Genomic DNA, 24195 nt, shown 5'->3' on the forward strand with positions numbered 1-24195 from the left:
AAATAAATAAAAGCAGTATATAATTTGCCTCTGTATTGGGAAATGAGTGTCCACAAAGTACAGATATATATAATGTATTAATACATTTATTTTTTATAATTGTATACTGTATATTGCAATGATCGCAGACCATGGCCAAAGCATTTCCGGGGGCCCCCAGCCAAAAACGCTGAGAACTCCAGCCCTACAGAATAAATACAACTTAATTTACAGATTTGTGGTGCTCTTCTAACTGCCAAGGCACGATGACTGGAGCGCTGATGTGGTGATTATGGTCTAATGTTATGGGAAATGTTCAAGCTCCTCTAAAAGAAAAATCAAGAATAGTGGAAAAAGCTTGATTTACAAGCTCACAATGCGTTGCATCACGGCGCGTTGAAAGCTTGTAGATTTGATTGGCTATGATTGGTTGCTGGGGATCGAACCAGGGACCTTCTGATTCCAAGACGGGCCGCTTTACCCGAGTCTTCCTTACTGAGCCACTGTGTCTCATGCAGTGGTGGAAAGCAACTAACTACATTTACTTAAAGTACTGTACTAGTTACTTTTTGAAAACTTCAAATGGGACATTTGACTACTTTCACTGTTGGTACTTCTGTAAGTACATTTTCATGCCAGTACTTCTGTACTGTCAAGTAAATGTTTAATTCCGAACTTTTAGAGTACATTGCAGTATTGATACTTTTCCTTGTCTCGTTGACACATTCATTCACCTGTATGTCACAGTGAACGCCGGCGGGCGGTGGGTCACGATGATGACAGAGTCAAGTGAACGCCAGTGATGAGACACTTGGGATACAGTATGTTAGTGGCCCCTAATACTGCGGCTTCAGCCTGTCCGATCCAATCACGTCCTACGCATTGAGACGCATTGGGCTGCAGATCCACATCAAAAGATTTTTTTTTTTATGTCCCCCGGCAGCTACATACGAAGCGGCGTCGACGCATCTTAAAGGAAGTGGGCCAACATGCTGTAGTCTCTTTCAGAAACGTATCTCACACACACAAAGCCTACCAATGCGTGTGTGCCTTTCAGCTATAAGGGGCACGCACTCCTTTCTCTTTTTTCTATTTTTTTCAAAGACCGAGGCATGCACATATACACGGCATAAATATGTTCGACAAGAATGCCGTTGCTTTGTTGAAAATGGCAGATCAGTCATGAAAGGGAAGGGGGCGTCTCTATTCATGTGACAGCCTGTGTTAGCTTAAAATGTAAACACACAGCGCTTGAGGGCTGTCACAGAAGAAGGAAACAGCAGGCAGAGCAACATCTGATCTGGTTTCCAGAGTTTCTCCGACTCTCTCCAATAATACATGTGGCGGTGTAGACATTTCACATGGTTGCAGAGAAGGCATTGAGATGTTTGGCACCGAGAGCTTAAGAGCAATAATAGGGACATTTCAGAAGAGTGTTAATTTAACTCCAGGGTTGCAAATATTTACCATTGTGTACACTGTACACTATCAGGGTTAAATGATGGCCTGGGTGGGTAACCCTTGATTTAAGTATGGTATCACAGGCCTGAGCCAAATAATAAGCCAAGGAATCATCTAACAGCCTCTCTGGCAGCCCCTAGAGTTCATGCTGCTCCCTTACATCCTAATGCATATTGGCCCAAAAATACAGTTGATTTTGACAGCACATTTTGATTTTAGTTTTAGTCATAGCCTTTTGAATAGTTTTATTCAGCTGGAATGTTTTAGTGTTAAGTCTAGTTTTAGTCGACTAAATATCCTAAGATTTTAGTCTACTAAATCTACAGTTGATTTAGTCGACCAAAATGTATTTTGGCGGGCCTTGATGCCGTCCAAATGACTGATTTTACACAATGATTTGAATTGTAGATTGGGGGGGGGGGGGTCACCAATATCAGCAGGGTTCACGTAGGCGCACGGATCGACACAGACATTGCTGTTCCTTGGAGTGGTTGCACCACTCAAAAAGAAGAAGAAATAATAAAGTCCATGATACTTCACAAATGAACACCTGCTTAAATGCAACCTATCGCCCAAAGTAAAACGCTAACCCTGCTCTATGAACGGACTACACCGCACGGTCCCATGTCTTGAACATCACCTCCACCACGGATGCTTGCGTCTTCGGCATGATCACGATAAAATGTCCCGTCTGACATCTCTTGTAGTTATAGACTTTGAGAGAAAGAACCAGAAAATTGGTGTACAGTGTACACCGCTTACTCATTTCTGCGTGTTGGGGACTACAATCTTAGCTTGTGTGAAAGGTTGCTATTTTGGCCTGAGAGTGGCACTACAGGATACGTCACTAAAAATAGTTACACTTCATCTTCCAGGGATCATGGATGTGCACCGAAAGTTCCATATCAATCCAACCAGTAGGCTTTTTTACATATTGTTATGGTGAACAAATGGACAGATAAAGAATGGACCTCTTCAAGGAGTAACCACTAATGCTTGAAGGAGAATTCCATACTAGAAGGCTTTCTTACCTTTATTTCTAGTTGTTACATCCCCACCAAAGAGATCCAGGTGTTATTTTGTGCAAAAGTGCATTATTGGCTATTTCCCCTATAAGCGAATTAGCACAACACCCCATAGCCCCATTCAATTCAATGCAATTCATTGAGGGCTTATGGTAGGGGAAATAGCCAATAATGCGCTTTTGCACAAAATAACACCTGGACCTCTTTGGTGGGGACGTATGGGCTTCTCCTTTAAGCCTGATTCACACTTAGTTGCGCGGCGGTGTCGTGCAGTGAAAATAGCCGTTTTGAGAGAGTTGAGAGATTCTCTGAATGCCTCTCCTTCCTCCATCCCTGCCTCCGTTCCCTCGCGGCTCAGACATCTCAATTCATCAGAGACATAAAAGAAATTCCTCGCCGGCAAAAACAAAGTTGCGTGAAAGTTTTTTTTTTTATGTGATTGAAGAGCAATGTGAATCAACGTGACAATGAGAATGTGAGCTAGCAAAATGCCCATCTAGCAAATGTATCTGTCTACAATATAAGTCTCCCTTTTTATTATCTTGCATTAAAAGAAAGGGAACCAAACCAAGCTTTATTTTCCGACCGGATTGACGTGCTTTCACACTCCCAGCAGGTGTCTCCTGTCACATGCACCGACGACAACCCAAACGGACTCGGCAATCCACCTGGCATGCAGCTGACTAACAACAACGAGCCAATCAACCGAAGGGAAGTGACTGTGATGAAGATCACGCAGTAGGAATGCTCGGAGGGTCACTGGAAAGTATTATCAGTTTTTTGAAGCCTGACTCACTGAAACAAAAATATAGAGGCACCGCATTAAAAACTCGGCGTCTGATTCATATCATCACCGGGAATGAAACACAGGCCCAGCAGTGAAAAAAAACCTTCACGCTGGGTGGAAACAGATTATACAGAGTACAGACCCACGTGTGCGCGTGCGCCAACTGCACATAACTCCAGGTTACACACACACACACACACACACACACACTCAGGCACGCACGCACACAGACACGTGTTGATTTTGATAGAATTTTTTTATTTAGTTTTAGTCATAGTCTCTTGAATAGCTTTCATTTAGTTTGAGTGACATTTTAGTCACGTGGAATCTTTTAGTGTTAGTCTAGTTTTAGTTTTGACTAAATATCATGAGATTTTTTTTTATATTTGTGTATTTTGCCTTGATGCCGTCGTAATGATCTACAAGCTATGCAACCAAGTGTAAAATAACTTATACTGGATCTCTTGTCCACCAGTCCCTAGTCTAGTTTTTATTTGTTGACAAAATTGTCAATATATTTAGTCTTAGTTTTAGTCATCACAGCTTAGTTTTAATTTAGTTTCCATTTAGTTTTCGTCAGTGAAAAAAAGGCAGTTGGCGAACATTTTTTGTCATAGTATTAGTCGACAAAATCAACAAATTGCAAAAAGGTCTAAAATAATTCACAGATTCAGATTGAACAACTATATACTTCGTTGATCCGAGTACCCCCAGGGCTGTATATTGTACTTGGCCCATTCCTTTATTGCTTCTACGCCAAATCTCTTCACCGAAAATAGCCGATCTACAAGTTCACAAAGCGTCACAACAATGTAACACTTTGCCAGCTTGTAGAAACCCCAGAATAGGAACTTTAGGGTTCATGTGGTTAAATGATGAATGCTGAACATGTTGCGGTGCACATACTAAATGGTGTGTGTGTGTGTGTGTGTGTGTGTGTGTGTGTGTGTGATGGTATATACCTGAGGTACTCACTGCAGTAGCATAAGGAGTCGCTTTACAGGCATTCTCAGCCCAGCAGCCACATCCATAATGAGCAGCCTGGCAACAGAAAACAGTCAAATCCTCAGTGTTAATGTAACTAGGAGAACGTACAACAAACAGAACCAAATGGACCTGTAACTGGGCAGACAGGACATAATGTAACTAGGAGAACGTACAACAAACGGAACCAAATGGACCTGTAACTGGGCAGACAGGACATAATGTAACTAGGAGAGTGTACAACAAAAGGAACCAAATGGACCTGTAACTGTGCAAACAGGACATGACGTGGTGCGAGTCTAAAGAGGTGGAGTACTTATTTAGAGTTAAAAATGCACATGTGTGAGGTAATGTGGAAAAATTGTACATTGTATTGTGAAGTATGATGCACTGATATGCTTGAATGTATTGTCTATTCAAAATAAATTAGCAGATATACAAGCTCACAGAGCATCACTGGGTGCAGTGCTTCGAGCTTGTACATCTGCTATTTTATAAACTTTTGGGGGGAAAAGTCGAAAATGTTTTGAGAATGTTGAATCATTTTGAATTGAAAGTACTTTTAAGTAGATTTTAATGTATCTTCTCTTCTGGGATCCCTGACACAAAATAATTTCAGAGGGGGGGTCCACGCCACGGCCATCAAAGTAAAATAAAAATCTCACGAGTGAAAAATGTTGATAGGGCCAAGTCCTAATTTGTGAGTCACCACACACTAGCGCCGTGTGTCCTACACACTTAACACAATATGTAATAGTATGATGTTTGGCAGCCATAGAGCTTGTAGGCTCGTTGGCCCAATAAGCAGCTGGAAATGAGCACAGAGTCAGGAGGTAAAATGCAACCACACCGTGATTTATTCCCAAAAAGAAGGTTACAGGCATGAAAAATGGCATGGCACAGGCAGCAGAAGAATAGGACATGTTGGTGTGCAGCTCCACCATAATCCTCTCATTGATCTAACAGTGAATGTGTGTGTGCTTCTGGCGGTCTTTTTATAGGCAGCTGAACCAATCAGAGCGGACTCTACCATTACAGGTAAGGTAATACATTTGCAGATTGAGGCGTACAAGGCGATTTCACTTAATTAAAAAATCACATATATTTTTTTGTTTTGTTGTGATAATCCTCCCTACTATAGAGTGTGCTGACCATAAGGAGTTCCTCCATGTCCCCAGTTGGGTTAACTAGGGCCCAGCCTTCATCCAATCAGAATAGAGAGGGGCCTTCCGCCAATCATGATTGAGCGGGGGCGGGCCTTGGTGTGTGTGCTGTTGGCCTGGCGCGTGTCCCCCCCCCACTGTAGTGCGTGCATGTGCACATCTTGTTAATCAAATCACTGAATGCTCCTTTAACGATTGCGGTTATGAAATATCGGACACCATTTAGTGTTTGCTGGAGGACTGAAATAACTAATAACCAAAAATAGGCGATCTACAAGCTTACAAGTTTATAGATCTCCTATTTTCTGTGCAGGACACACTTCTATAGAAGACACGCCGACTTCTATGGAATCCAAACTCTTGTCCACTAGTCCCTTCCTAAAATTTTAGGCTAGTTTTTATTTGTTGACGAAATTGTCAATATTATTTAGTCTTAGTCATCATAGCTTAGTTTTTAGTTTCCATTTAGTTTGTCAGTGGAAAAAGGTATGTCGATGAACATTTTTCGTCTTAGTTTTAGTCGACGAAAACAACACTGCGTGGCGACTGAGAACGTTAATCCATGCAGGGTCCTTGACTTGGAAAAACATTTTGAGAGTCACTGTGGGTCTAACCTGGCCAACTCTGCCCGGGTGTTTCATGGCTAAGCCGCCACTGGACACTGCGGCGGCGACATTCCCCTCCTGGTCAACAACAATGGCCCCCACTGTGTCCAGACACCCTGAGCCATTCTCCTACACCGCAGAAAAGAGACACGGGAAGAAGAGCAAAGGAGAAAAACGGTCAACAAAGGCCCCCACTGTGTCTTCTTCTTCTTCTCAGTGGTGGGGAAAAGGTACTCAATTGTTTTACTTAAAACTGTCTCCATGCCACATGACGCCTCCCCCTAATGTTAAAAGTATCAACACAGCAATGTAGAACTACTCCGTTACAAGTAATGCACTTGAGTGAAAGTACAAAAGTATCAGCATCAAAATGTCCTTAAAGAGTGGGTGAAATGGTTAAAGGTGTAGTGAAATAAAAAATATGTTTTTCACACTTTTAGACCATATCTGTGGTCATCATATGGGCATACCTAACCTAACAATGGATGCTAAATGAATGGCAATTTGTGTGTTTTATATCAAAAGTCCATACAAATATTTTTTGTATCACTTCCTGAAAACGAAAACGTGCTGCGTGATGACGTGTAGAGATACACATCGATAAAAGCCAATAAAAATGAAGCTCACCAGTTTGTTTCCCATGCTTCTTGTCCTCCTCCACACAGCTGGTTTTGATTAAAGAACTACTCCGTTTTTAATCTCATTCAAGATGACATCCAGACAGTGCATTACTCGCTTTAAACTTAATCATCACGCTAAAATATGTACATAGGTTGTGTATAGGTTAGAAATAATCCGCTGACTTGTCCTCATGTCTCTCTGACACTTTGTTTACAAACGAAATTCACGTGCAGCTGAACCACCTGGAGGGATGCGACGCTCTGATTGGTTCAGAAACTTCAGAGCCAGCGTTTGAAGCTAAAACTTCAAAATAAAATGTCCACCATTTCCGTTGCCCTACACCTTTCATTTGGGCCATTTTTAAGTTTTAGCTTGAAACTCTGGCTCTGAGTTTCAGAACCAATCAGAGCGTTGCATCCCTTCAGGCGATGGGACGGTACTTCTGCTACACGCACGATGCATGGACTTTGTTTCCAAGGCAGTCGGACAGCTCTACCAGTTTACTGCTATGTGGCTTATTTCTACCCTAGAATGTTTTCAGATACCTATTTTAGCGTGATGATTAAATTTAAAACAAGTTGATACTGTCTGGATGTCATCTTGAATGAGACTAAAAACAGAGTAGTTCTGCAATCATCAGCAGCTGTGTTTGGACAAACGCGCAGTGATGGGAATAATACAGGTGAATGAAATCAAGATTCATTAAAACACACTCAGTGCCACCTGTTGGACAGGAATTGTTGTGCAGGTGCCAGAGATTTATTATTTAATAAATAAGCGTGTGCGCGTCCGTGTACACGTCATGTGCAAGTCGGATTAAAAAATAAATCTAAAAAATAAGTAAAAAAATAAAAAGAAAAAAGTAAATACATTTTTGAATAAAAAATATTACGTTCTGGCACAGGAGGGTTGTGCTGCTAAAAACGGCTAAAACATTTGGCACAGAATGTGTGCATGTGAGCCTCTACAAGTCATCATGCAGCACGTTTTTAGTAATTAAGTAATTAAAATTGGATTTTATGGACTTTTGATATAAAAATACACAAAAATGAAAATGTTCCAATTTGTTTGGCATCCATTGTTCCATCCATATGATATTTTTCATTTCACTAGGTCTTTAAAGTACCAATAGTAGAAGGTAATCTATGCAGAATGGCCGTTTCAAGTTTTTAAATGTCCAAACATATTTTGAAAATAACATAGGATTAGGCTATCATTCATCATTTATTAATTAAACTGTGTAGTCTAAAAAATGATATGACCCGTTTTAAGCACACTCTTAGTGGGTGAAAGATCCCTGGTTCAGATCGTACTCCTGTCGCATCTGCCCTTGGTTTACTGTCTCTCTCTACAATTAGGAATAAAAATGTCAAAAATAAATATATTTAAAAACTATATATATATATGACTGATGCAGAGCCAAATCTCACATTCTGAAGCGGAGCGCCTCTTTGAAACGGGACATTTCCAACATTAACACGAGCACATTGTATGAGAAATTGATTAATCGCTCTTTCATCTCTCGCGCATCTCGTCAAAAATGTATTGTTGTTCTTTCAAACATGTTTTGGCTTCCCTGATTACGGTTCACTTAGAAATTAACTTGTTTTTGGATAAAAGATGACAAAAAAGATGTGTGATGAGTCAAATGTTTGTGGCAAGATCAACCCTCTCAGAAGAACAAAACATCTCTGCTGTACTGGCAATATAAAAGCCTGGGCAAAAAGGCTAGAGTTCGCTAGAGTAAAATGTACTAAACTTTCTTAAATACTGTACGTCCTGCCTAGAGCCTCACTGTGACCGTCATATCACAAAAGATAAATCAAGTTTTTGTTCGCATAGCAATACTTTTCAGTGCCCAAAAGATCATAGTTTATGGGCCAATTGGAACAAAATTATAAACATTATAAACTTGTATAGTCATATATACAGGGGTTCTCAACCTGGGGGTCGTGACCCCTCGGGGGGTCCCAAAAGTATTTTGGGGGTCCCCAAATTATTTTCACAAAAAGAAAAAAGAAAAAACGTTATTTTGTTTTTGCTTTGCAACTGAATGGCTGGGAAAATGGACATTCAAGGTTTACATAACTATACACATAGTGCATGCATAAACTTTCCTTAATGATTATATCTGGTTTCAGAATGTATGTATAATGTATTTGCTCTATTATTAAGGTTATTGTAGCGCTCAATGTGTATTGGTGGTGGGGAGGGGGGCGGGGGTTGCGAGACATGGCCAAAGCATTTTCGGGGGTCCCCATACAGCCAAAAACGTTGAGAACGCCTGCACTAGTGCAATGCCACTAAACCACTATCACATCAGATTTAGTGTTTTTCCCCCAACATATGAAACAGGTGCTTGTATCTATCAAAGAACAAGAGAGAAAAGAATGGGAACATTTTTACAGCCTGGCACACAAGAGGGAGAAAATTAAAACCAGAAGACCTGCTGCAGTCAACACAATCCATGTGGTCCACGTGACATGGTACGATAATTTTAAAATAAATTGAGGTTGTTACATTAATACCTGTACTGCTTGACTGAGATGTGAAGGAAGACGACGAAGCAACAATGGGTGGCTTGTTAATGTTTGTGATTTCAGCACAGATAGCCGTTTGTAGTGTAACAGACCATCGGTAGCTGCCATACTTATAAAAGTCTGGGTGAATTTGGGTTTGTAGTTTGTTGAAAAACAGACGGTGAGTTCAACCAGCCAAAACAGCAACATATTAATCATTAATAGGTCAAGTGGGTTTTACATAAACACGCGAGAACCGAAAAAGTCTTTGTAATCCTAATTAGGGTAGAAGTAGCACTTTGACACCTAAATCAATCACACGAGACACCAACTTGCCCAAGAAAACAAGCGGCTGACCTAAGTTGTTATTCTGGGTTCTTTTTTAATGAATATCTCCTTCAATAGTGAGGATTAATCAAATGTAACTGCGTAGAAACGATAACAATGTGCATGAAACTAAACCCTGGGTGATGTGCCAAGCCATGGTCTTTTGTACGTTCTAATCCATTAACTACTAGGAGCATTCCAAGCTACATAAACACTCCCTCTTATGATCCTATTAAGGCAATGGGAAAACGTGTAGGTGATTAAAAAGACTAAATCCTAGAATTCAGAAAACAGTATAGCCGTTATTTCGCAGAATATTTCTGTGTGTGTGTGTACACTTGAAAAAAGGAGAAGCAAGCACTCGGATGAGCATAAGTGTATAGAGTGCACAGTTCTGGTAGAAATAGTCAGTGGTGGAAAAAGTACTCAAATGTTTTACTCAAGTAAAAGTATAAATACGGCAATGTAGATGTTTTTGATTAATTGAACATGGTGGACCCTCTTGTAAACAAGTGTAATGCTCAATTGGGTCGTCCACTCACAGTTAACAGTCTTTGTATTGAGTTTGTGCTTGATGTACTGTAATTCTGCAAACTGTTTTATAAACTTTTGGGGGGAAAAGTCGAAAATGTTTTGAGAATGTTGAATCATTTTGAATTGAAAGTACTCTGTACTTTGTATTTTTAATGTATCTTCTCTTCTGGGATCCCTGACACAAAATAATTTCAGAGGGGGGGTCCACAAAGTAAAATAAAAATCTCACGAGTGAAAAATGTTGATAGGGCCAAGTCCTAATTTGTGAGTCACCACACATCAATCAATCAAAACTCCGTTACAAGTAGAACTCACGTATTCAAAGTGTACTCAAGTGAAAGTACAAAGGTATCGGCATCAAAATGTACTTAAAGTGCTAAAAGTAAAAGTACTAATCACAGAAAGTCCCATTTCACAAGTTTGAAATCTTTTTTGAAAATAGCTGATCTACAAGTAGATCGGCTATTTTCAAATAGCCGAAATGTATAATAGGGTTGAAGTGGTGAAATCCAAAGCAACTAGTAACTAAAGTTTTCAAATAATTGTAGTTGAGTAAAAAGTACACATTAAAGTAAAAAGTATTGGAAATTGGAAATACTCACGTACATTACAAATACCTCAAGATTGTACTTTAGTACAGTACAGTACAGCATAAGGTTATGGCATAATTTTCATTCTTTTAGGTTTTATGACCTTACACCTAAAAAACCTAAACTTTGAACATTCAGGCCGCTTTTCCACCAAAATAACTTCGGTTCAGAACCAGTGCCGTTCCGAACCATGGTGCTTTTTGCGAACCGGTCGCGAACCGGCTGCATTTCCACCAGATTGACGGCCGGTTCATTTGGTGGCGCTATTATACCTAAACACAAAATGTTGAAAAGGAGATGGATCCGTCATGCCCGCAGACGCCCCGAGGGTGTTGCACAACACAAACCGATGTAAACAGTATCCACGAGGTTGTGATGTCAAGGTTACAAGTTATTATAACGCCCCGCAAGTCTCAGCTGGATTCTGGATCGTGATGCATCCGTATACGTTTGGATCGTTTCATGTTTGCGTTGGCAATTAATGTAAACGTATTTTTGTTCAAAGATGGTTGATCGCATCGAATATCTGTTGCGTGTGTCACTGTGTCTGCGTCCTCCCAAGTTACAACCCACTGACAAGTTCCAACCTACTGACACACGTCACACACCCACTTATATCGTCTCGGTTCACAAAGCGCTGCGTGCAATTACAAAGCTGAACCACCGTTTTGTGGTTCACATTGGGAACGAACGTTTATGGTTCGGAACCAACTCATTTTCAGTGGAAACACTCTGAACTGGTTCAATATATAGCGGGAAGAAAGAACCGAACCGGTTCAACACCGGTGGAAAAGGGGCCTCAGTGGATTTGCTGTGGCCTGGAGTTTTCTCTGGGGTTTGGAAGCCTTTTGAGTTGCAATGAAAACAGGCAAAACACTAAAAACAGTGACATCTGCTGGCAAATCCCATTGACATATATGGGATTGGCAGGCTCTTACAACACAAACAGCAGGAACATCAGACCACTTGTTTGAGCCAGAAAACCCCAGACCACAGAAAATATACTGAATGTTAAAAGTTCAAGGTTTTTTGGGTGCAATTGAGCTCAGAAAACCTAAAAAGAATGTAAGAAAAATTACAAAAAGTTTTTTATGTCACAATTCCTTAAAATCTGTCAGCCTGCGTGTGTGTATTACGTGTGCAAGTGTGTGTGTGTGTGTGTGTGTGTGTGTGTGTGTGTGTGTGTGTGTGACTGTGTGTTTACGTTTGCATAATTGAGTGTGTCCACACACTCCTGTTACATCCAGGGTCATTATTATCCCTCCCAGAGGCTCCCCACACCGTCAGCTTTTGGATTAGAGGACTTTGCAGATGTTAGCCCTTTTCTCAGTGGCGTAATAATGTCAAGACAAAATGCGTCCGCCGCACACTGCACTTAGGCCCAATTAAAGCAGGGCAGCGGATGGGGGCGGCGGGAGGACAGTAGATGAAGAGCCTTTACTCAGTTCAGTGGTGGAAAAAAAGTACTCAAAGTTTTGACTTAAGTCAAATTTTAGACCCGAGGACGCATCTGTGTCACCTTATAGCTTTTAACCACTTTAATCATCATTTTAAACTTAGGCTGTTGAAAAATAGCAGATCTACAAGCTCATCTACGAGCTTGTAGATCTGCAATTTTTGCAAAATCGTGAAAATCTGTAATATAATATACATCCTTGACATGAAAAAGTGTGAGCACCACTGATATAGAAACATAGGCTTTTCAGAAAACTGCTAGGATTTAAAAGACATTTGTAGAATTATGTCCTCAGGTCTTAAAGCTGCTATAAGGAATAATATGTAAAAAAAATAATTGGTATTCAGACAGCCAGCAATGGGGCCGCAATCTGCATTCAAAGATTTTCCTTACTGATTGGTTAGTCATTGCGACCAGGTTTATTTCGACCAATGACAAAGCTTCTAGGAACATCTTTGAATGCAAATTGTGGCCCCTAGATGTGTCACAGAGACTAACATTTTTGGGGGGAGCGTTCTACCCATTGCTGGATGTCTGGAAAAAGAATTGGACATAATATTGCTTATAGCAGCTTTAATGGTTTAAGACATGATATTGTAAACACAAACGCCAAAATGTGGTCACACTGGCAGAAAGGGCAAACACACCGAGGGACATAATGATCACAGTAAGCTGAGCCCCGAATGCTTCCACTTAAAAAATAAATACAAATCGCTTTGAATTTGTTATCCTTACTTACAAAACAAGCAGATCAGTGAACAGGCCTCTTTTTTCTTTGACAAATGTTGAGCACAGAAACATTTTGTTTGAGGTTTGGCACTACTGTAATTGATTTTGTATAAAGAATTCATGCATTTTTCCAGACAGAATTGGATCGGGAGCAAAAATAAAAGACTGGATATTGTCTGTGATTTTGGATATTATAGTAATTATACTATTGTGATAGTGTTCTATAAAAATATACATTTCGAGGAAAAATCGAGGCAAAACTATACAGTAGTATAATGAATCAGACTGTAAGTATTGATACTCACGTTCTCGTTTGATTGTCGTCTTTTCTTTGTCTGGTTAGGTCCTGTGTCCATCTTTTCTGCCAGCTCCATCTTGCGTTTGTTCCTCTTGTAAGCCGATAAGCTGAACTCTGTGAGAGACAGATGGATGGATTGATTGATTGATTATTTTATTCACTGTATATAGAATGGCTATATTTCAAACGAAAGCACAAGTAAATACAAAACTGCTACGAGCGTGAAAACGGAGACTTCTTCACATCAAGGTCCTCCATTTTCAATTTATCCGAAACATGAGAACATTTTTAGTAAAAGGACATTCAATAATCCTTTTTTTTTATCCCACGATTTTGGAACCCATTTTTTCACAAAGTGTCAATTATCTAATGTAATCCTGGGCGCTACACTTCTTCTGCCAACCTGGGGAGGCAGCGGACTGACCTCATACTACCTTCTATGCATGAGGAGTCCAAGCTGCTTCTTTTCACCTGACAGGGAGGAGTTTCCCCGGCCGGACGTAGCACGTGGAAGGAACACGTTATTCCGACCAGTTCCTTTCCCCTCCATCAGGCGCCCTGGCTGGCCAGGGGGAGGCAGTTTACTGAACAGAATTCTACATCAATAATTCTGATGATTTTCTACTTTGTTGTATGACGGTATCGCAGCAAAACAATACGACACGTTGCAACATGTTGGGAGCTTCCATTTTTGACAATTTTTTTAAACTTTGGACAACCCGACCACCCGTTTCACTTTTTAAACGCAGGCCAAAAGCCTAGCAGCCACAAACTGTCTCGACAATGAGATAAAGAATTGGAAATACAGTAGGGATAGATGATGATATATCCACAGAGGGTTGATCAGTGTGAGGTATTTAGAAAAAAACAAGAAAACGCTCACACACTGAGGGCTCCAATGCGACAGATGCTTTATTTGCACCAAAGACATTTCACGCTCAAAATGTCACATACGAAACCATTTATTTACCCTCAAGTAAAATATAGTACATTTCTGGGCATTTGTCCTTGAACTTAAGTTTTACTTAAAAGGAGGAACTAATGTTCACAAATGCTTACTAGTAGCCATCTTTTCGGACAGGCATGGTGGTATTCCATGGGTCACAGCCCAATCGTGTGCTCCTCGTCCTACTAAAAAACTGACAATGGTAAGAAGAGAAAGTGAAGAGAAGAGAAAGTGTGTCAGTATGGAAATCTGGCAATATCAAACTTGTGGATTAATGCAGTGGTTCTCAACCAGTGGTCCGGGGACCACCAGTGTACCTTGAGGGGGTTCCAGGTGGTCCGCAGCTAAAGGATGGAGAGTTGGTAACCAAATGGAACCTTATAGAATTTAACTCTCGAGTCTTGAGAGCATAAAATGAAACCAAATCCAAATCCAGTCCATTTCGTTCCATTTTACGCTCTCAGGAGTTAAATTATTGTTCAAAAGATGATTTAGTTTTGGGTCTGAGAGAGGCTACCAAAATCTCATCAAATGGTGGTCCGCGGCTCAAATACTGACTACATAATGGACCTTGATATGAAACGGGTTGAAAACCACTGTATTAATGTATTAATAAAGTAGACAGTCACCAGGGGGGTATTCTCCCGGCTGATAGTTTTCCTTTCTGTGCTTCACTCAGCAGACGGTTTGCCACTAAGACTGGGTTCTTGATACCTGCAGGAAAGGCAGGAAAAAGGTATCAGTGTTGTTGTGTTGTTTTGCTGTCAAAACCAACACTGATGATGTGTAGCACCACTGCCTGCAGTAACATGTACTGTATGTAGACTAGCTAGTGTGTGCAGGAACATGTTTATGTGCTGCGTGGAAACAACCAATTCCAGTTCAGTTAGGAACTATTTGTAATGGAGAACTGTTCTTTGAAAGCAACATGTCGCACTCAAGTTCATGTTCTTGTGCTGTGTTGTATTATGAGCACGACTGTGATTGTTTGACAGAATCATGTGCATCATAGCAGCTTATGTACTACATTTTAAAAGGGCATAGTTTAAAAGGGCATAGTTTAAGAGCAGCTTTACTGAATTGAATGAAGAGAAAACATGGGATGCTTGGCTCATATATCCCATCTAGCCTCTAGCATTCATCAAGTCTAAATGTTATAGCTAAACTGCACTGCACGGTAAGTTCGGTAACAAAAACAATCTGTTGTCTTTTTGACTAAATGTCAAATGAAACCCTAGGCTTTCTCTCTCTCTCTCTCTCTCTCTCTCTGAGGCCTTAGACGCAGAAACACTCAAAGCCCTTTGCAAGTATCTGCCGATGTAAGCACATTAAAGCAAATAGTCCTCAATATCCTCCAGCCAGGTAAAGACTGGGTGGTCCTGCTATAATACACTTTCATGATGCCAGCGGGCTCCTATAAAACAAAAGATATGGCAGAAGCTGAATCTTGACGAACATGAGATCCATAGCAGTTTTGGGCTGGGCTTGACTTCTTTCAGGTGATTGTACAGTATCACAGCAAAGATATGAATATATTGACAATTTCATCAACAAATAAAAACTAGACTAAAATGTTAGGAAGGGACTAGTGGACAAGAGATCCAGTATAAGTCATTTTGTACTTGGTTGCATGATGAAAATAGCCCATCTACGAGCTCACAATGTGAGCTTGTAGATCTGCTATTTTCAGCATGAAACCAAGTGTAAAATCAGCCATTACGACGGCATCAAGATACATTTTAGTCGTCTAAATCAACTGCAGACTTAGTCGACTAAAACTAGACTAACACTAAAACATTCCAGGTGACTAAAATGTGACTCAAACTAAATGAAAACTATTCAAAGGACTATGAGTAAAACTAAAATCAAAATTTGCTGTCAAAATCAACACAGCAAAGATACAATATATTATACAAGATATAATATTCCGTTACGCACCACTTATAGAGCCGACGGCTCCAAAATGCAGCGACTTCCCATCCATGATGCTCGCGTCACACTCGATCTCTCCCGACAGATTCAAATTGGAGCCCATCCCGGCATTTGTGAAAGGAGAGTCCTAAGTAAAGAGCAAAAACAGAACAAAACGACAGCTAAATTGAGCGTACCATCTGCCTCCATAAGCTCCGTGTTTATACATGCTTTGAACAACACACAAACAATGTTTGACCATTTAAAGAAGTTCCTACTAGTTTAAATCACCATGCCCAAAATGTCCAGCTCTGAAGAAGGGCCAGCAAACTAAAGCAACACTGACTCCACATTGATCATTAAACACATTGATCAAGGTGTTACCTTATCGTATGCACATGCAGCCCCCACCATCACTTAATGGAACTGAATTGTAACAGCTTAAATCAATAATATATCAATATTCTATAAACAATCAAAACCAGCATAAATGGATGGGGAAAAAGAGAGAGAGAGAGAAAAGCTCACTCTACATCTACAAGGAATGCTTACATAAGCGTAAGCAACTGCTTACCTCACTGCACATATCTCATATCACAACTGCTTACCTCACTGCACATATCTCATATCACAACTGCTTACCTCACTGCACATATCTCATATCACAACTGCTTACCTCACTGCACATATCTCATATCACAACTGCTTACCTCACTGCACATATCTCATATCACAGATTTTTGCAGAGCAGCTGCAGAACTAGTCAGTACATCAATGTCATCATTTCAGCCCAACTTGCCCTTGGGAAGCTCATCCCTTATATCATATTCTGTAGTGTATATTATCAAAAGAATGAATATCCATACTTTTTATTTCTGTCTGTTAAGTTGATCTTAGCCTGAAAAGAGTTTAATATATTTAAATATATATATTTTTTAATTAGACACCCTGTGTGTTCACTACGGTTTGTGTAGATTTGGGACAGGGGGTTGACAACTTGACATAACCAAAAGTGACCAACCTCAAGTTCAACCAGGGCTGCAGCCACTGCTTCCACTGCAAGAGCACCAGCCTTGAGTCTATCCACAGCCTGCACACAGCAACATATGCACAATAAATAATAACAACAACAATAAAGGCTAAATTCTGCCAATTGATTTTTGCCTGTTTTGTTTGATTGATCGGTCAAAACATATTGGTAATCTCCAAAATCGGCAGAAACCAAAATCTTGCATCATTCAGGCTCTAATAAAAAGCATATTTCACAAGACTTTGTAAAAGGTTTAGTGACTTTTTGTGGGGAAATATTGTGGAAATAACTTACTCTCTGGCAAGCTCTTTTGCACACATGCTTGTACTCCTTGGCTTTGGACTCTGAATGGTATCCCGCTCCTGAAAGCACATATCATGATTAGCTTTTTTTTTTATGCTTTGCGTTGTTGTGCCCCTCTTGAGCACCTGTCGTTGATCCAGGCGACAACGTCTGCGTTCATCGCTGCCCGTTTGAAAGGACCTTAAGAGCGGGAACGCGTCTGTGTCACCTCATAGCTTTTAACCACTTTAACAATTATTTTAAATTTAAACTTTAGCTGTTGAAAAATAGCACAAGCTCATAGATCTACGAGCTTGTAGATCTGCTATTTTTGAAAAAACTTGAAAATGGGGCCCAGATCTTTGAATATATATTCTTTCACAGCAAACATGTTTAACTCATATCTTTGCTTCTCAACTCGCGGACCCCAAATATTATTTGGGGACCTTGACATGAAAAGGTTTGAGCACCACTGACATAGAAACATAGGTTTTTCTGAAAACTGTCATGATTTAGAAGACATTTGTAGAATCTGTTCTCAGGTCTAAATGGGTTAAACCATTAAAACAAGGGAAAGCATCTGTCATTTTAGATTTTTACTTTGGCTATTCAAAACGTAGAAGATATAGAGCACCAAAGTCTGATGTCAATATCTCGAGAGGGCGCTATTCCCTGGGGTCGTATATATTTTTTTATTTTTATTGCAATTCCCATAGGGGGATCTTAGATCGCCTCATATAAGAACTGTGTTTGAAAAATAAACAAAAAACGTCCTGGCTTTTCCGTCATTGTGCATCATTTAATATGTTCATTCATATTTGATACAGCCTGTTTCTGGAGAAAATTGAATTAATTTTGCCTTAAAAGTCTTAAAACAACAGTCTGAAGTCAATGTCACTGCTAAAATACGCCACGCCCTGCTGTCAATACATTCCTGAGATTCTGAGTCAGATCACACTCTACGTAATGTAACGAAACATTAAATATCGATAAGATAACAAAACCTTAATGAACATTTTCTGTTTTTTGCCCGATGGTAAATTCATGTGCAAAAGCTTATTTTGTGTGCGTCACTGTGCGACAGGTACCACCCCGCCTACCTGGATTATGTAGTCTCTGAGTTGTTTGACTCGATTCTAACTCTTTGGGTATATTTGTACATTTCCACCTTCAGTCGATGCTTCATGTCTATATGAGTAATATTGCCAGGATGATTTGTTTGAACAGATTTCTTATATGAGGCGATCTCAGATCCCCCTATGGGGATTACAATGCAAATAAAAAAATATACGAACCTGGGGAACAGCGGCATCTAGTGACCATGACGTCAGGAAATTGGTGGTCTATACAAGCAATTTTCGCAGAAATACTGAAAGTGTGAGAAGTTTGTAGTATCTGCCTCAGGTCTAGTACTTTTAAGTGGTTAAGGCAAAACAGTAAAACATAATCACTACATTGTCGACAGTCAACGTCTGTGTGTACATACCTGCATGCACTAACACAAATCCACCCAGAGTGGTTGGCTTTTCCTTCTTGCTCGATACTGTATCCTGCTGACTGGACCATAAACTGGCCAGAGGAGGACAGCATGGCTGCTGTTCGTCTGCACAATTCATTAGATTCTCCATAACCCCAGCGGAACCTGTCAAGCATCATGGCCAACTGGACTCTGGCACAAGACTCATTCTGACAGGACACCTAATACAGAGAAGAGAATGCAAAACAAAGAGTCTTTAGTTTAAAGCACTCGACTGAATGGAGACCACAAAGTAAAACTTAGAAGAGTGTACAAATGCATGCAGCGTTTGTACACTATTCAGAGTTGAACACTGATGACTTGACTGTGCATATAGGCTAACTGAAACTTGAAAGAAGTCAAATGCTTATGCTACTATAGGGGCTGTACTTACTTAACTTTCATAACTGAAGAGCTTTATCTCTGCAGTGTTTAGCAGTCTATGTCAACTGGGATAGTATATTTAAAAAAATTATAATATAAATTATCATATCATATTGACCCTAATATTGATCCTATACTAATTATTCTGGGTTTGTCAGACTCCATTTCTATGTTGACGAGAACACAGAAACAATTCCTCTCATATGGTCGGATTGCAGCAAAAACTAGAAATGCACTCTGTCGAGCTGCCAACTCTCGCATTGTGCGCAAGCAGAGCGTGCCATGAGGTGCACTCACCACTGCTGGTACGAGTCCTAAAGCTCTCTGCTGCTGTCTAGGTTTGAAATACAGCCTGGGCCATGGCTGAGCGGTCCAGGCACCTAATCTAGGCCGGACAGAGTGCCGCTAGATGGATGGATGGATAGATACTGATAGCTAGTTGCTCTGGTCCATAGCTCTAATGCCGTTGGCATAATTCGATTTAGATATCTTGTCATTTATGATTTCCCCAAGTTCATAATTGTATATAGTGGTGTAGCCCTAGAACGGCTCTTGTTGTTACATACAGTATGTACAGTATTTCACATACATGAGCCATAGATCACATCCATGATTTCTCGTAGAACTTGTGAATGTGCGGCCTAAATGTGATAAATGCTCCGTTTGTACTCACCCATTAAATAATTCCAAAGACGTGGTGTGAAAAATGGTCCTCTAGTTTTATATCCATGTGAAAGTTCTGGCACAAAACGCGTATTTAGTGAATTATCTCCACATTTTCAAGAGATGCACACGGACGCCTTTCTCTCTGCGAGGGGGGGCCGGAAAGATCGATGAACTGATTTTACAAATACGTCCTGTTTACCGCAGACGTCATCACCAATTGACCAGGGAAACACAAAAGTTTCACTCCACGTCTTTGGAATTATTTAATGGGTGAGTACAAACGGAGCATTTATCACATTTATGCCGCACATTTTCATATCTACCAGGAAACGGTGCAAGCTATCTATGCCTATGATACATGAAAATTTACGAAGTATAATTAAATGATCACAGGCATTCTAGGTCTAATAGTGGTGCAATTCTGGGAAATTGCAAGTGTGTGTGTTTATAGCTGGCTATACAGTATGATGATGATGACCCACATGATACATGTATATGGAATAAATAAATAATACGGTTGCCTACTGCAACCACACTATAATTAGTCTCATTTTAAGGTTGTAATAATTAACCCACTGCAATCTTTTCCAAAGGAATCTTCATAGATGACAGAACAGTATTTCCATTAAACCTGCCAATGAATGAAATATAGTGCTATAGTATTTGGTGTCATCGCAGCCTTCGCAGGTCTTTTTCTGGTCCATAATTGGAGCTATGGACCAGAGCTATGTTCTGCCTAAAAACTACAACGTGACAAGACAGGAGATTTTGGGGGAAATAAAGTCCATCCTCACAACTTCGTAACATCAACACAAACCTGAATCACATTTACAACGCCAAGAAGACATGCAGTTCATCGCCTCATTTCTTCCTCTACTACGTCGGCGTCTGAAAAGAACGGGTCTACAAGCTGACAGCGACGCGTTGTCATTTTGAAGATCAGTCTTTTTCCGTGCAATGGATTGTAAATTAGGCAAGAGTTAGCTAATAGCAGTAGCTAAATGTAGCTAGCTGTCAGAACAAATTCAACTTACTGTTTTACTGTTACAACTCTTCTGTCGTCAACAGCACCAGCCGAAGCCCACGGATGTACTCGACATTCTTTTATTTGTGTGAGTGATTATTATAAGCGAAGATATCTATAGTGATCCTAACTTTCCATAGGTACACTTTCTTGCTAGCCAGAGCCAGTTAGCCACAGCATGAATGAAAATCACTTCCTGGTTCGCATACACGTTGCTAAGGAAGTGCATTTTCTTTTTTTCTTCCTCCAAACCAAACATTGCCCCACGTGTTCAACACAGAATACATAAATATTTTATTTATATTTTCAGAAAAGAAAATAAAATAAACATGGACCGAGACATACAACAAACAAAACAATTATTAATATCAAAATCGCAATCAACCAATCAACTAATTACTATGCATGTACACTTAGCCTACTGACTGTATCTTTATTTCTAGCATAGGCCTACTCTTCTGTTCTGTAGGCCCACACCTCCTTGATTTCAAAAATATTTCTCAGAATCATCTTTATTTGTAAGTAAAAAAGCGGGTGAAATTCGTTTTTGTGCATGACTGCAAAGAAAGGTGAATAGGGGGGGGGGGGTCAATGCAATTAAGAAGGACATTTTAAACTCGTTCCACACACAAACAGCACACTCGTGGGGTCCCTAATTTACAAATGGCACAGCCGTAGTGTCTCTCTCTTATCTATTGTCTGTCTGTCTGTCTGTCTGTCTGTCTGTCTGTCTGTCTGTCTGTCTGTCTGTCTATTTATATCTATCTATCTATCCCACCACTGCATACTCCTGCCTGCCAGTGCTCTTGACCAAGTCTGGCATTAGTCTGGAGTTGGTCCCCAGGCTGTGGCTGCTCACTGCTCCTTAGGATGGGTCAAATGCAGGGGACACATTTTCCCAATCGGGTAATAAAGTTTCCTTACCTCATGTAAGCTAATGACTGAGAACAGCAATTTATGTTTGAAATATTTTCCTTAGATTGGGCTACATAATAATTTATCAAACTACATACAAAGTGAAATAAAACGTAAAAGTTACAGTAAAGGCCTCAATAAAACACAAAGCTCTGCATCACATATAGCTATGATTTAAAAGAGCTGACAGTTGTAGCAGACCTGCAGTTTTCTGGGAGCTTGTTTCTGATGATGATTCACTGGTGAATAAAAACTGAACACTGCTTCTAGTCGTATAAGAGAAGCTTTCCTCAGGGTAGTTTTAACAACTGCATGGCTGCAGCATGCAGTCTATACCACTCAAACTCCAACTTTACTTTTATTTATTTCTCAAGTGCACCCCTGAAGTAGTGATTAGATTCAAGAGGAGGGGGTGAGGGGTCAGGCATTTCCATTCTTTTTGATATGGTTGCTCTGTGCTCCGCTTGTCAGTCAGCATGTCATTAAACTTGGCACAAAACATTTAATTAGTGCCCCTATCTTTAGAATGACTCTGTACTATAAACAGGGGTCCTCAAGATGTACCATAATCGTATGCTCTCAAACCATGAAAAAGTGAGTTTCCAATCATAACTATATACAATTCTCTGGGCATTCTCTATTCTGTCTAGACATTAATAGATGTTTTAATTGTTATGGCTTCTTATAGAGTAATGACAGGAAAGAGCAGAGTGGAGCATGAGTCAAAACGTAATCATACTACCGGTAATCATATATTGCACAGAGATTACAATTCCCTCAGGAAATCTCGTTTAAGAAGTGAAACTCAATTGTGTTCAAATAAACAGAACATGTTAAAATGTTCTCTTCCTGTGAGGCATCTAGCATATGTATGCCTTTGTTTTATCTTGTTATTTCGTTGTTCCTTACTGGGATCCAAGAAGCAATCATGATGAAGGTGGCCTTATAGCCTCTGCTGGGAGTTAATGTTTTAATGACTTTACTACTCAGCCAGATAAGACCACAACAGAGAAGCTAATCGGATGAAATAAGCCAGTGACTGAAAAACCCCAGAGAAGCAATAATCACTGAGAATGTTCGGAAGAACTCTCGGAAATAACCACTACCAGTCGACACATAGTCCAACATCATCATTGATCTGAAACAGACACCTCTTGTGTTCATGATCTAAGTGGAAGTTTGCCTGGGCGTTCCAAACCAAGCACAAATTCTTCAATCATAATATCTACTGCGGTGTTGTTTGTTTTGGGTCAGGTCAACAGAGATGAATCAGAGTGGTTGAATCATTAAAGAGCTGGCCTGGGGCGTTGTCGAAGAGGGGCCCGGTCAGTCTGTAGGGGGTGGCTTTAGCATCGCATGCTGTCCCATCTAATCTCCATGGAAACTATGTTTTTATGTTTTGGATGCTGCAAATAGAACCGGGCCTGCAGTCATTTGGACAAGTCCGGTTCTATCAATATGATAGAGCTTGTTGTATTTATACATACAGTAATACTCCACGTGATAGTTTAACTCTGATAGTGTACAAATGTAACCAAGTGAACTCTTCTCTCAGAGTTACAAATGTATACATGAAGGCTAAGCATTTTTTAATGTGTATGTTTCTGAAGAAGCTATACGTAAGAAATATAGATATTTTAAATTTCTTCCAGGCAACTGTATAGACACAGTGGGATATGTATGTAATATGGAACCTATATACCAAATAGCTCAACATTTTATTGCCCCCCTTGTGCTGCATGATTTCATGGAAAAATCGTATAAGTCCAATTCCTGCGCTACGTATAGCATCATCTGCTGTGAAGACTGCTATTAACGCAAAGATCCCTGGGGAAGATGACCTAAAATAACTCATGGAACTACAAAGGTTTTCCACGCGGCTGCTTTTATTAAAATAGAAACATGAAACCCCGCCCCTCAAAGGCCCAGTGGATCATAGATACAGTACAATGTAATTTTGTACAGTAAAGATACAGTAAAATGTAACATTTTGTCTTGGTGCAAAAATCAACTTCAAGTATACATTTGGCTTTAGCCATGTCTGGTATATTACAACAATTTACAATTTAGGCATTTAGCAGACGCTCTTAATCCAGAGCGATTTACATTAAGCAAGAACAAAAAGGATGGCAATACATCACATACATAAAAAAGTAGTTATCAAGAAACATGCGTAAGTTAAGAACGTAACAGTGGAGTATAATGAAACTATACATATAAACTATACATACTATACATATATACTGTATACTATAAAGTGCTATGACTACATAAAATGCAATTCTAGTGCTGTCTACGTAACAATCGTAACATGCTATAAGTCTGTATAAAATTATATCTAAGTCTGTATAAAATGCTATCTAAGTCTACATAAAGTGCTATCTAAGGGGCTAGGGCAGGTGCTACGGGCCATCTTGGAGTCTGAACAGGTGGGTTTTCAGAC

At 40.0% G+C, this 24195-nt stretch overlaps 1 protein-coding gene across 1 annotated transcript in view; it reads right to left on the minus strand.

Moving 5' to 3' along the window:
• The window catches only part of tasp1 (taspase, threonine aspartase, 1), a 48292-nt gene extending 27294 nt beyond the window's left edge, over nt 1-20998 (minus strand). Inside the window, exons 1-10 of the mRNA XM_080781918.1 lie at nt 20848-20998; nt 18734-18945; nt 17260-17327; nt 16957-17025; nt 15963-16083; nt 14654-14738; nt 14138-14217; nt 13086-13192; nt 6014-6133; nt 4215-4293 (exon numbers count right to left, since the gene is read on the minus strand). Of these exons, the coding sequence (XP_080638044.1) occupies nt 4215-4293; nt 6014-6133; nt 13086-13192; nt 14138-14217; nt 14654-14738; nt 15963-16083; nt 16957-17025; nt 17260-17327; nt 18734-18875 (871 nt within the window). The 5' untranslated portion in view covers nt 18876-18945; nt 20848-20998. The remainder of the gene's footprint in view (nt 1-4214; nt 4294-6013; nt 6134-13085; nt 13193-14137; nt 14218-14653; nt 14739-15962; nt 16084-16956; nt 17026-17259; nt 17328-18733; nt 18946-20847) is intronic.
• Between the last annotated feature and the right edge of the window lie 3197 nt (nt 20999-24195).

This window comes from Protomyctophum bolini (assembly GCF_963924005.1).
Source record: "Protomyctophum bolini genome assembly, chromosome: 14".
NCBI classification, from domain to species: Eukaryota; Metazoa; Chordata; class Actinopteri; order Myctophiformes; family Myctophidae; genus Protomyctophum; species Protomyctophum bolini.